Genomic DNA, 13384 nt, shown 5'->3' with positions numbered 1-13384 from the left:
TGAATTAACTGAGTAAATTACACTGACCAACATAAACCACGGGAATGATGCACTCAACACACAACTAAACCACCAGTCAAAAACCAGGACACAAAAAACTTTGTTTGAGGATAAACTTCAGTCAGTTTCAGTTGTATATCTGATACATTGCGTGTGCTTAAATATTCATTTCTTTGGAACTCTGCATTCATAAGAAATAATAGAAAAAGTAGGCCGTATGATAACCCTGTTCTCGCATTCAATAAAATTATGGCTGATACGTTACATTAGACGAATGGAAAGAAAGTAATATTCTATAGCTATAAAATGTGATTTAAACCATATGGGATTATACCATAGAGACTGTGGCAGATTCATTCTGTTTCTTCTTTTCAATTAGAATTTCTTTTGTGGTAGCATTACAAGTACTAACTCTTTTCCCTTAGCTAATTTCACCATGCCTGGGATGATGTGTTTGACAAGGCAGTGACTGTTAACAATCTATTTCACAACAAACCAATTCCCAAGCACTTCATCACCCATTGACTCTTCCCCGGATCAGATGTGGGAACCAGATCAGTTTATTACAGTTTCCACTTTTGGAATCCTCTGGAATTCTGACTGCCTCTCTGCTAGAGATCAGATAAACTCAGCAAGTCAGTGAGTTTGAAGCTTTCTGGCTCAGTTTCACTGGCAGCCGCATACTGTCATTTAATGAGGGACTGCAGAAATGTAGTCTTATAAAAGGGAATCTCAGGGTCAGCAGTACATCTAATTTTCAATCCTGCACTTCATTTTACAAAGGAAAACACTCAGCTTTCAAAACAATGACAAACAATCACTACTGATCCTCTAATGTGACAGATTCTCCCAAACCACTCCAGCTAAAATGATGAGATCAGAATGTATATAAATCCCATCACATGCCATCTTGACTTGGGACACATACCAGCATTGGGTCAAAAGTCTGCAACTCCCATCCTTACAGCAGGGTAGAAACACCTTCACTGTATGGACCACAGTAGTTTTACATGGAGGATCTTCACTCCTGCCATGGGAAAATGGCATTAAAGTAGATGATCAGACATGATCTAGAATGGTGGGGCACGTGAAGGGCTGACTATATTAATGTCACAAGGACCAATTAGGCTGGGCAGTAATGCTGGCTTTGCTGGAGATGTTCAAATGATTATAACATACATCAAGAACTCTGGAGGAAATTAGCAAAAACAAGTGAAGGAAATGTTACAATGACGACTGACGGCAGTAAAGGTTAGTACTGAACCGGAGAAATGGTTAGTTTCAATAACCAAATATGAGTGCACAAAACAGCAAAGGTGCTAGTAAATCAAATAAAAACAGAAAATGCGCCAAGTTAGCAGGTCATCAGCCTTAAATACTACACCGTTTCACTCTCCACAGTGACCACCTCGGTATTTCCAGCAGTTTCTATTTTATTGCTGACATGAAAGTAGCACAAGTGCCCTGCTAACGTTCTGGCTGTAACAGCAAGAACCTCTTATTCAAGGCCAAATGCCCACCATCAAACCTACCATAGCCTCAAGTGCCAAAGATGCACTGTACTCTGAATGAAATCAAAGCAGTTGAGTTAGTTCTTATTCCCTTCTCTCAAAACAAAATGGAACAAGTATTAAGGCAAATCAACCAACAGTAAGCATATTGGATTAAAAGGCAGGTCTGAGACTTCAGTATTCAAGAATCGTTCAATTGTCAATTCAGTTCAACTATTCAATAAGCATTTTAAACAGGCACACATCATAAAATAATGATCCCTTACCTCCGTATTCTGAATCTCTAGTGTTGTTTTGTTATAATGTTTAAAGTTTTCTACTGCCAGGCTTTTGACAGAAATAAGTCCATAGTTTCCTCGAATGTTCTGGTCCAGAGGCCAGTACTGACCACATTTTTTCCTGCCACTCTCATCAATTCTAAAGCAATGAAACACATCATTAAAAAAATTGCATGCAGACAAAATTATAGAAAAAGGAGGAATAGAAAGGAGGAATATTATATCTTCAGTTCTCCATTTTTTGGGATACAGTTTGCAGCCACTAAACTACTTCATAAATTTATTGAATAGAGGCAATTTCCATAAAAGGACCTGAACATGCATCGACTATGCCATAGGCAGAATATGGTTCACAACTGGAAATTCTGACATTGAATTAATTCTCAGCTGGTCCTTTGGAGAGTCAAAGGGAGAAAAACTACAAGTCAACCAATATGGGTGCATCCTTCAGTAAATGGTTACACCAAATCAATCTGATACTGGAAAAAAGGAGGCAATAAAAGCACTCTCCCATATTGACTTCAAATGGGTAGATTGCCAGGAAAAAAGGAACTGATACCTCAATGCTGGTCACCCTCAGCAGAGGAACAGGCAATGAAGGGACAGACTTTTCCACGTTAATGCCATTCAGGAGAGGGTGAGAGAAGAAAGTAATAGATATCACTACACAGAGATTTTTCAGCATCTACAGAATTCTTTTTAAATCCTCTCTGGTGCCCTGCACTGACTGATATACAACAAGATATGGTTTTAAGGGTGCTGTTTATGCTCCAGCACGCGCATCCCTCTCCTCATCAGACATTCTAACGACATTGACAAATGATCGTAAATGGTCTTTGTGCCCCATTGTTTCAATTGCATGGTAGCTCTGAAGTGAAATATAGTCGCTCCCATTGTCAATCCACTGAGTCCCTTCCTATCACTCTTAGTGGACCAATAATAAAGATAAATTGTTCTACCCACAATATCTATTTTTGACTGTTCAATGGAATAACATCATGATATAATGCAGCAAATATGAAAAAACTGGCATCTTTAATTTGCCAGAATTGCAAACATCCTCTTCAATCTCTTTTCTGGCTTTTGGCCAAGATGAAGTCGAGACTTTATTTCGTAGATCTTGGGTGCCTTGGTTTAATACGCATGGAATGCTTATTTGCATTTCAAGTACAATGCTGGTTTCAACCTAGTTACTAGCAACAGATGCAGCAACTTTATTTCACATGTAAACAGTTAATTGTGGGTCAGTCCAGAGGGGCTCATGGTAAAGTCTGAGGAAACAGCCAACTCTTTGGTCACATACTCTATTTGAGATCCACTAAGACAGTACTTGGTCACAGAGTTAGACCTCTCAGTCCAACCAATCCATGCCAAACATAACCCTAAACTAAACTAATCCCACCTGCCTACTCCTGGCCCATATCTCCTTCCCAAACTATTTCAGTCCATGATCTTGTTTGAGGTTTGTAATTTGTTGTGAGCCCCTCAGTGAGATGTGAAGAATTAGGAGGGTGGTGAGGGAACAGACGGGGCAGTGCAGAGAAATCTTTTCTTTTATTCATTTGTGGGATGAGGGTGTTGTTGGCTGCCCAGCATTTATTGCCTGTCCCTAGTCACCCTTGAGAAGATGGTGGAGAGCTGCCTTCTTGAACGGTTGCATTCCACCTGCTGTGGGTTGATCCACATGGCATTATGAAGGGAATTCCGCCCATGAGAGTGGAGTTTGATGTGCGGGTGAGTGGAGTGACCTGTGGGAGCTGGTGGAGTGAGCTGCTGAGAGAGCAGGTACCTATTCAAGCAGGAGCGCAGCCTTTGTAACTTGGTTAGAGACTCATGGCAGCCATTGCTGACTTGGAGGGTGCAACCCCAAAATTTGAGCTTTGGGCCCCATTTGGGGTTCCAATACCTACTTTGAGAAGTCCTGCTGTAAGATGAGTTGATTGGAGAATTGATTATTTTTGCCTGAAAAGTTTATGACTTTGGTATCATAATCAGTAAACAACATAATGACAGAAATGCAACAATGGTTATCTCAAAAGGTTCTGTTTCTGATGCACAAAATATTATAATGACTTTCACAATTCAGGATGTTCAAAAGTATTTCACTTGTAAATATTTATAAATGTTTTTGAAGCTTAGTCACCAATGATCCCTTTATAATTTAACTGTTATACAAAGTATGGCCAGCTTTTTCAACGTACGATATTTTAAGAAGTTTTGCGAGGGCCTTAACATGGAACAAAGCATTGCCAGTATCTTTCTGCCTGCTTTGAGGGTGTGCATATACACAGTTTAATGGGAACCTTAGTAGTTGCTGTTGCTAGCAGAGTTTGATAAAGTACTTCTGAGTCACCAAGCCACCAGGTACAAACTTGGTGCACAAACACAAAAGAACAAGTTAAAACATAGCTTTGTCGAGCTAATCGTGGGATTTCTCACTGCTACAAACTCACCCAAGAAGACCAAAGCAATCTTCATCCAAGGAGGACAGATGAAGGCATCGGCTCCAGTGACAGCGACATTGAATTGCAATTGTTTAAATGGACATGAGTTACAAGAACTGCAAGGAAGTTGCTGTTTTCTATGTGCCGAAGCAGGTTATCTGAATGAAATAAAACTGCCTTTGTCTAGGGTACCAAAGAAGACAACGATACAAGAAGCATTCTGCAGCTACATTAAGCCCAAGTCTGGTGAGGTCACTTGATTAATTAGACTGTGAAGAAGTTTTGTCACTAATTGGAACAGAAAGCTCAGTGTATGTATGGAAGAATACGACTGCCATCAATGAGGCATATTTCTGAGGCATGGGGGCAAATAAAATTCATTGCTGGAAAATGCAGCTCTATAACTGGGAAGCCAAATAAAAGGCTTCCACTCAAGGAACAAAGAGAAACCTGCAAACCCTTGGATGGACATGAGACACACAGAGCCACATTATTATTCTTCAATTCAAAAGACGAGGCAGTGCAGCTGGAAACATTCACAATAACTCTGAAATCCACACTACACAACGACCCCACCCTCCACAAACTGCGAACAAGAGTGCAGGCTCCATATTGCTTGCATACTTAGAACTAAGATTCCATGGCTTAAAGTCTGTCTGGTGCCCAATTATTACAGAGCAGGCACCACTTGAGTCACTGCAACCCCAGGGACAGAATCATCATAAACTCCTTCAAGGAAGTAGAAGGATCCAAGAAGGTAGCACCTTGCAAGGTGGAACACTGATACTCTCTGAATTGTTTAGACATATATATATAAGACTACAGAAATGAAGCCAACAGCAATTGAAAAGATGTATAATGTTTGAAAGGGTAAAGTTCTATGGCATGTTCACTTTTTAAAAAATGTAATCTCCACCTAAGCACATCTTTCTTTGCTCTTGCTCTACTACTCGCATGTATTAAGAGTAAGACAAATGTGGAAATTAAATTCCATTTGCAGTACTCACGGCAAAGAATTGACACAAAGGACAATCCAGTTACTTTCAAATATTTTGTAATGATTAACTTATCAGACCACTTTCAAATAGTTTAACTGTCACTATTAAGTAAAATCTTAAGGTCTTTAGAACATACAGCCAAAACTTCAACACTTCAGAACCACATGTGCCAAATCCATTATGCATTGTGTTAAATATAGTTTCTCAATGAAGTAGTCCTGCTTACCTTGTAGTCATGACAATAACAAGTACATGTTGTTCCCATACCATTCTCCAGAAATCATTGTATGTCTTTTCTAAAGGTCCTATGGTAGAAAATATAAGGTTGAGAGTTTGATAAGGAAACACTGTGATAGATTATAGAGTCCTGTTTGAAATTTCACAGCAGTGTGCTTCTGTAAATAATCTTTCCCGTTCCCCTCCCACCTTCAATCTTGTACTATCCAAGGAGAGGTTTTAAAAAAAAACAAGACTAAAGACATTCCTCTCCTATTCCCTCAGAACAAACAGCTAAATGTTATCTACACGGTAGCATTCACTTAAAATTTGCGTACTAAGTCAAACATTGTTCATCTAATGACCACCTAAGAAGTGTTCTACTGTGACTGCATGCAGCACCCATACATTCAGCCATCAGATAGTGGGCTTGATGGCCACAAAAACCAGGTGAAAAGCTTAAGAATTATGCCCAATGTTGAGCACTGCACTTAAGAAGGGACATGAGGTATTGAAAGGAACAGTTCTATGTCTGAGAGGTAGGGCTTAGATTAGGGTTAGGGTCAGGTATTGTGCAGAAATTAGAAACGCTGAAGTTCTTGTCCCTCAAACAGAAAAGTTCAAGAGGTGATTTGTTGGAGGTATTCAATATCACAATGAATTAGGTAAGAGTGAATAATTATGTGTTTGCCTGGCATTATATCCACAAATATTCACTTCTTTCACCACCGATGGATAGCAGCAGTGTATAACATCTACAAGATACACTGCAGGCACTCAGGAAGTGTCCTTAGGTAGCACATTTCAAACCCACAACCACTACCGCTAAAGCAGCAAATACATAGGAACATCACCTGTGCAAGGACCCTCCAAGCCCCACACCATCCAGGCTTGAAAATACACTGATTCTTGGAACTCCCTCACTAATGACATTGTGGGTCAACTTAGACAAAATGGACTGCAGCAGTTTAAGACGACAGCTCACCACCATCTTTGCATGGACAACTAAGGATGTATAACAGTGATGGCCACATCCCCTCAATCAATTTAAAAAAACCCGAAGAAATATTGATACACAAAAGGCTACATTTCAACTATCTGAGATCTTGAACAGATAGTGCAAATAATCAAGGTGTTTCAAGATGCTGGCAGATCAGAGGATGGAAGGAAGAAGTGGACTAAGCAGGTAGCAATGAGAGTCATGAGTCATAAGACAAAGTCAATGTTGTAATTTCTAAGAAACAGGAAAATCAGCCCCCAACAGCCAAACCTCAATCAGTTCAGAACCAAGACTCAGCATACTGTTATTTTCCCTTTACATCATAGTGTATGCATGCAATACTACAAATGTGCTGGTAAAATAACTCTCAATACTTATTTTTGTTTATTTGGATGAGAGTGAAATCAAACGGACAGGGGCAGTTAAAGATCCAATTTTTGACAGTCTGTAGCATGAAAGACCAACAAAATTCCTTATGTTTGAGAACATGACTTGAAAACTTTTGTTCAACCATAGCACACTGGGAAGGCTCTGATATTCAAAGCTGCATTAAAGAGATTTTTGTACCATAGTACCCTGATAATGTGCAAACAGGCCATTTGGCCCAACAAGTCCACACTGGGCTTCTAAAGAGCACCCCACCCAGACCCGCTCGATCTCTGAAACCCTGCATTTTCCAGCCTAATGCTCCTAGCCTACACATTCCTGGATGCTATGGACAATTTAGCATCGCCAATCCACCTAACCTGCACATTTTTGGACTAATTTATTTGACAAGGAAGTCAAGGATTATGGAGGGGTTAAGTAGGGAAATGAAATTAAGGTCACGCCCAGGTCAGCCATAATCTTATTGAAAGGGGAGGCAAGCTAAAGGGCCGAATGGCTTATTCCTAGTCTTGTTTATGTTATGAGAAATGTAGAATGCAACATCAATTAATTCAAAACTTCAAAAGATATTAAAATCTTCCCCATTGTTTTCTTCAGAGGTTCCTCAAAGCGATAGTTAACATAGAAGAGTACTGACACATCAGTTGATGTTGAAAATCAGGTGATGGTTTTCTATTTGACTGACGCCACGAGACCTCAGGAGGTCTGAAATCAATAGAGATTTTCAGGACCAACATTGCCGACCCTATCCTACATTGTGCTCAAGTTTCAGTATGTTTAACAGATTTATGCAAGGCTGAAACTGAAAGAGTGTTAATTTTTTGGTTAATGGTTAGGATTCTACTAGTACAACTAAGGTAGGACTAGATTGAACAATTCTTCCAGCTTGATAACTGAATTCAATTCAATCTCAGTGCTTGCCATGGTGGAATAAGAATTTGGAATCTCTATTAATCTAGGACCATCACCTCTGTTATTCTGGATAATTGGGGTCAACAATTTGTCTCACATTTTGATTCTACAATTTGCGAATGGAAGACTCCATGTTAACTCTTTAAAACTCTGAAATTAAAAACAAAACAGAAGTTTTCTAATTGTCACAGTGCTTACCCTGTGTGCCAATGTAGGCATTCTTTTGCTTATAACCATCCATGAAACTGGCATTGATGTAATCTGTCCTCTGCAGGAAGAATAATACTGTAAGGTTACTCAAATTGCAAACATTTTAACTGAATGATTTCACTTTGGGAGTTAATCTAAATTGGAAACCTTTCTGATCATTAGGCTCCAGTCGCTGTGAAAATTGGACAATGTCATGAAATTACGAAATAAAACAAAAAAGGAGCTGAAACTCAGCAGGTCAGCCAGCATCTGTCAAAACAAACAATCAACATGTCGATGAACATTCAGCAGAATTTCTTGAAGGTGAGTTCTGACAAAAGGTCATTGGTCTGGAATGTTATATTGGTTGCTCACTACAGATGCTGTCTGACCTCCTGAGGTTTCTCCAGGTGTTTTTGTTTTCATTTCAGACTTCCAGTATCTGCAGTATTTTGCTTTTGTAACAGTTATCAAATTACTGCTCTGATAAATAAGATGTCCCATTTAATGATATTCACGTTCAGTGATTTTTTTTGGAATTAAATACATCTTTTAATACTGTCATAATTTATCAGAATTGATACTTTTCCAGATTAACTTTATTAAATAGCTTTGATTGCTATGCTCATTGCTGCAGGTCACAAAAATGATTGAGGCAAGGCTGACTTGATAATCAAGTGCAATATTAACATAGGATCACCGTTCATAGTGAACTTGATACCAAGGTGCTGTATTGAGGAATACTTTACTGTTGGAGGTGTCTATGTGAAGGTACTTTGACTTCATGAGAGAAAGTAACTTGGTTCATTTCATTAGTATTGGGGAGTCAGCTGTGTACAATATTCCTGCCTACAAAACAGACTTCCAACGTAATAAACTTGCTTGATGCACTTTGTGAAGGCCTGTGAATATGAAAAGCACTATAAAAATGCAAGTTTGTTCATTATCAAGTGCAAAAAATTGAGAAATATGTGTTCACTAACATCCAACCAGATGTGACACAGTAGCTGTATCAATACCCTTGAGCTAGGTACCCCAGGTTCAAATCCCACCTGGCCAGAATGTGTAATCACTTGTCTGAAGTGCTTGATTGGAAAACATGTAAAGCAGCATGGTGGCTCAGTGATAACAAAGTGTGAAGCTGGATGAACACAGCAGGCCAAGCAGCATCTCAGGAGCACAAAAGCTGACGTTTCGGGCCTAGAACCTTCATCAGAGATGACCCTCTGTGTTCTGGCCTGCTGTGTTCATCCAGCTTCACACTTTGTTATCTTTGATTCTCCAGCATCTGCAATTCCCATTATCAGTGGTGGCTCAGTGGTTAGCACTGCTGCCTCACGGCGCCAAGGACCCCGGTTCGATTCTACCCTTAGGCAACCGTCTGTGTGGAGTTTGCATATTCTCCCCGTGTCTGCGTGGATTTCTTCCGGGTGCTCCGGTTTCCTCCCACAGTCCAAAGATGTGCAGGCTAGGTGGAATGGCCATGCTAAATTTCCCGTAGTGTTCAGGGACCTATAGATTGGGGGATAGGTCTGAGTGGAATGCTCTGAGGGTCGGTGTGGACTTGTTGGGCCAAAGGGCGTGTTTCCACACTGTAGGGATTCTATGATTCTAGTATTCAACCATCCAAAAACAAGCTTTTCTGATCTTTAAATCCAGTTTAGATATAAGACAGACTCAATGGAGTTACTATGCACTTCATTTTTATGGTTTAAAATAAAGGCATTCAAATCCTTGGGGTCAGGACTACCGGTGATGCTCTTTCTGTGAATGAAATAGTTTGATTTTGTGTAAGATCCTGCTGTTCAATGCAAGTTACCAGGCATCCTGGTACGAAGCCCATCGGCAAAATCTGACAACACTGATGTGGGGACATCTCTGGGAACCGAAAGTTGATCTTGAGCACTCTGAACTAAATCCATAAAATCTTCCCCCCAGTTTGTATTCTGCACCACCACTGCTAATGAAACCATCGAGGGGCCTCCTTGTGGTGCAGAGGTAGAGTCCCTACCTCTGGTCCAGGAGGCCTGAGTTCAGGTCCCACTGCTCCTGAAGTGTGTAATAACATCTGAACAGATTATTTTAGCTATGTTTCTAATCAATTTTTAAAATATGTGATAGCATGTGGGGATAGGTTCACAAAATTTTGATATGACCTGAAATAAAATGGATTCAGTTGATAAAAAGTTTTAAGAAGAAATTTAGGCCTTACAAAGATGCAATAACTTTGAGTGTGGCATCTGTGGAAAAATCAGGTGAATCTTGGAATCAAACTTAAAACAGCATGTCTGTGTATTGCTAGCACTAGGATTGAACGGAGTAGGATGTATGAGACTCTAGTTCAGCGTCCCACTAATGGTGGCAACGGAGAGGATAAAGGAAATTGCCCATTCCTCTTAAATGAATAATCATCAAAATAAAGTCTTCAGATTCTGATCAGATCGACTAAACAAAATAGTCTAAGGATGCAATGATAATTACTCCACCATAACATTTCAGCTTTCATGCAAAGGAAAAGGTGCATTTAAAGCTTCTACGTAAATAGCATCTGTACATCGTTTATGTGGATGGACTCAAAAATATGCTGGACAAAAGCGGAAGATAGAGTGGTGCTAGGGGTGTGGAAAGTAGGCAAATACAAAACTGGTTGGAAAGAACTGGTTGAAGGATGATATTCAAAGTGAATCTGGAGGCTAGTATAGCATAAAGGTGTATTTTCCCTTAGCTGCAGTTACAGCAATGCAGATAGGATCCATTCCATCTTTGCTTAGTGACAAGACGCAAAGGCAACAGCTATTCTCCCCACTTTGTTGGATTTGTCCAAGCTTTAAGCTTTGAAACAAGGCCAGAGACCCCACAGTGTAAGGAGTCACCCAGCACACCAGCCTAGACTCCTTGTGTTATTTTAACAATGTTGAAGTAACTTTAACAGTGTGATACAATAGTCTCCATTTGTTTGGATGGGTGCAGCTCCAGCAACCCTTGAAGCTGTGCATCATCCAGGTCAACACAGCCTGTTTTATTGGCACCCCATCCATCACCTTCAAAATTCAAGTCTATCAGCACCAATGCACAGTGCCAGCAGTACGCACCATCTACAAGATGCACTATAGTAACTAACCAAGGCTCCTTCAACTGCACATTCCAAACTTGCAGCCTGCATGATTTAGAACAGTGAGAGCTGCTGATGCATTAGCCTCTCCAAACTTTAACATCTTAAATTACATTACCTTTCATTCACTGGCAATGGGTAAAAATCCTACAACTCTATTCCTAACCATATTGAGGGTATCTGCATACCACACAGACCTCAAAGGGTCAAGGCAGCAACTCACTGCCACCTTCGAATTAAGGATGGGAAATCAACGTTAGCCTAGCCGGTGACACCCACATCCAATGGATCAATAAAACAACCTTGTAAAGATTCATGTTTCTTCACAGCACCTTTCCCTTTGCCTGCACATTGCCGAGTTCTTCTCTCTTCATTTTTGTAGAGGTGCGAGCCCTGTCTTTTTGATTAAGTTGAGTGCACAATCGATTTTAAAGACCTTCAGTAATTTCATTCTATGATTTTTGTTGGGAACAAACCCACAGATTTCCTGGGTCTGATGTCTGACAAGCTTTTTATGCTTGGTTTTAGTCTAGGAGTCATTTTGTGAATGCTAACTGCAACCCTATCATAGGTGTAATTATGCTCAGATATTGCTAGATGGCGTCACAACTCTGCAATTGCAGGACATGTAATTTAACTTTTGGATTGAACAGCTTTAGCCTCACCATTTGATACTGTAATGGGGGAGCTGGATCAGTAAATTAATTGGACAAAGCTGAAAAGTTAAATCAAGGAGTGTCTTGTGACACCATTATTTTGGAAAGAAATACTGGTGATAATGCTGGAACAAAGAGCTACAGGCAGGTTTGACAGAAGGAAAATATTAGACAGGTTTGCTGGTAGTCTAGTTACGACACAATTCCAGGTAAATGGCCAGAGGGAATAAAGACGGGAAAGACCTTGACTAAGAACCCCCTAAATTCACTGCCCCTAGATCGCTTCTGGTAAAAGCAGACAAGCAATGTCGAAGATAGTAGGAACTGCAGATGCTGGAGAATCTGAAATAACAAGGTGTGGAACTGGATGGGAAAGGGGTTCTGAAATAATTAGGGAGAAAGGGGGAGGCGGGTAGAAGACGGATAAAGGAGAAGATGGGGGAGAGGAAATAGGCAGGTCAAAGCGGCAGAGATAGAACCAGTAAAGGTGAGTGCAGGTGGGGAGTTAGGGAGGAGATAGATCAGTCCAGGGAGGATGGACAGGTCAAGGGGGTGATTGGTTGTAGGTAGGAGATGGGGGTGGGACTTGAGGTGGGAGGAGGAGATAGGTGAGAGGAAGAATAGATTAGGGAGGCGGGGACAACCTGAGCCAGTTTTGGGATGCAGTGGGGGAGGGGAGATTTTCAAGCATGTGAAGTCCACATTGATATCACTGGGCTGCAGGGTTCCCAAGCGGAATATGAGTTGCTTTTCCTGTAACCTTCGGGTGGCAACATTATGGCACTGCAGGAGGCCCAGGATGGATACGTCGTCTGAGGAATGGGAGGGGGAGTTGAAATGGTTCGCAACTGGGAGGTGCAGTTGTTTATTGCGAACTGAGCGTAGGTGTTCTGCAAAGCGGTCCCCAAGCCTCCGCTTGGTTTCCCTGATGTAGAAGAGGCCACAACGGGTACAGTGGATGCAGTATATCACATTGGCGGATATGCAGGTGAACATCTGCTTGATGTGGAAAGTCTTCTTGGGGCCTGGGATGGGGGTGAAGAGGGAGGTGTGGGGGCAAGTGTAGCACTTCCTGTGGTTGCAGGGAAAAGTGCTGGGTGTGATGGGGTTGGAGAGGAGTGTGGAGCAGATAAGGGTGGGGAGGGAAAAATGTCTTTGGTGGTGGCTTCGGATTGCAGATGTCGGAAGTGTCAGAGGATGATGCCTTGGATCCAGAGGTTGGTGGAGTGGTACGTGGGGACGAGGAGGATTCTGTTTTGGTTGTTATTGCAGAGAGGGGGTGTGAGGGATGAATCGCAGGAAATGCAGGAGACATGGTCGAGGACGTTCTCAACCACTGAGGGGGGATGTTGTGGTCCTTGAAAAATGAGGACATCTGAGATGTAGGAGAGTGGAATGCCTCATCCTGGGAGCAGATATGGCGGAGGCGAAGGAATTGGAATAGTGGATGGAATTTTTGCGGGAAGGTGGGTGGGAGGAGGTGGGCTTGAAATGGATATCGGTTTCTGGGTGGTTGTCAGAGATGGAAACAGAGAGATCCAGGACAATGCTTTAGCTTGTCAGAGGGAAATTCCAGCTCTCAGCAGTAACAAGTGTGAAATCTTGGCTTCTGGAGAGGAAATATAGACATGCAATACAGAAATGTGGTGGACTCACTTATTTCTGCAACTGCAGAAACAGG

The 13384-nt window shown here is 41.2% G+C and overlaps 1 protein-coding gene across 1 annotated transcript in view; it reads right to left on the bottom strand.

Moving 5' to 3' along the window:
- The window catches only part of ptpn9a (protein tyrosine phosphatase non-receptor type 9a), a 169706-nt gene that overhangs the window by 25933 nt on the left and 130389 nt on the right, over positions 1-13384 (bottom strand). Inside the window, exons 6-8 of the mRNA XM_059640095.1 lie at positions 7945-8014; positions 5458-5536; positions 1778-1928 (exon numbers count right to left, since the gene is read on the bottom strand). Coding sequence (XP_059496078.1) covers positions 1778-1928; positions 5458-5536; positions 7945-8014 — 300 coding nt within the window. The remainder of the gene's footprint in view (positions 1-1777; positions 1929-5457; positions 5537-7944; positions 8015-13384) is intronic.

The sequence above is a fragment of the Stegostoma tigrinum genome, chromosome 36 (genome assembly GCF_030684315.1).
Source record: "Stegostoma tigrinum isolate sSteTig4 chromosome 36, sSteTig4.hap1, whole genome shotgun sequence".
Classification (NCBI taxonomy): Eukaryota; Metazoa; Chordata; class Chondrichthyes; order Orectolobiformes; family Stegostomatidae; genus Stegostoma; species Stegostoma tigrinum.
The sequence above is the reverse complement of the archived record's forward strand: the minus strand, read 5'-3'. Positions and strand labels throughout refer to the sequence as shown.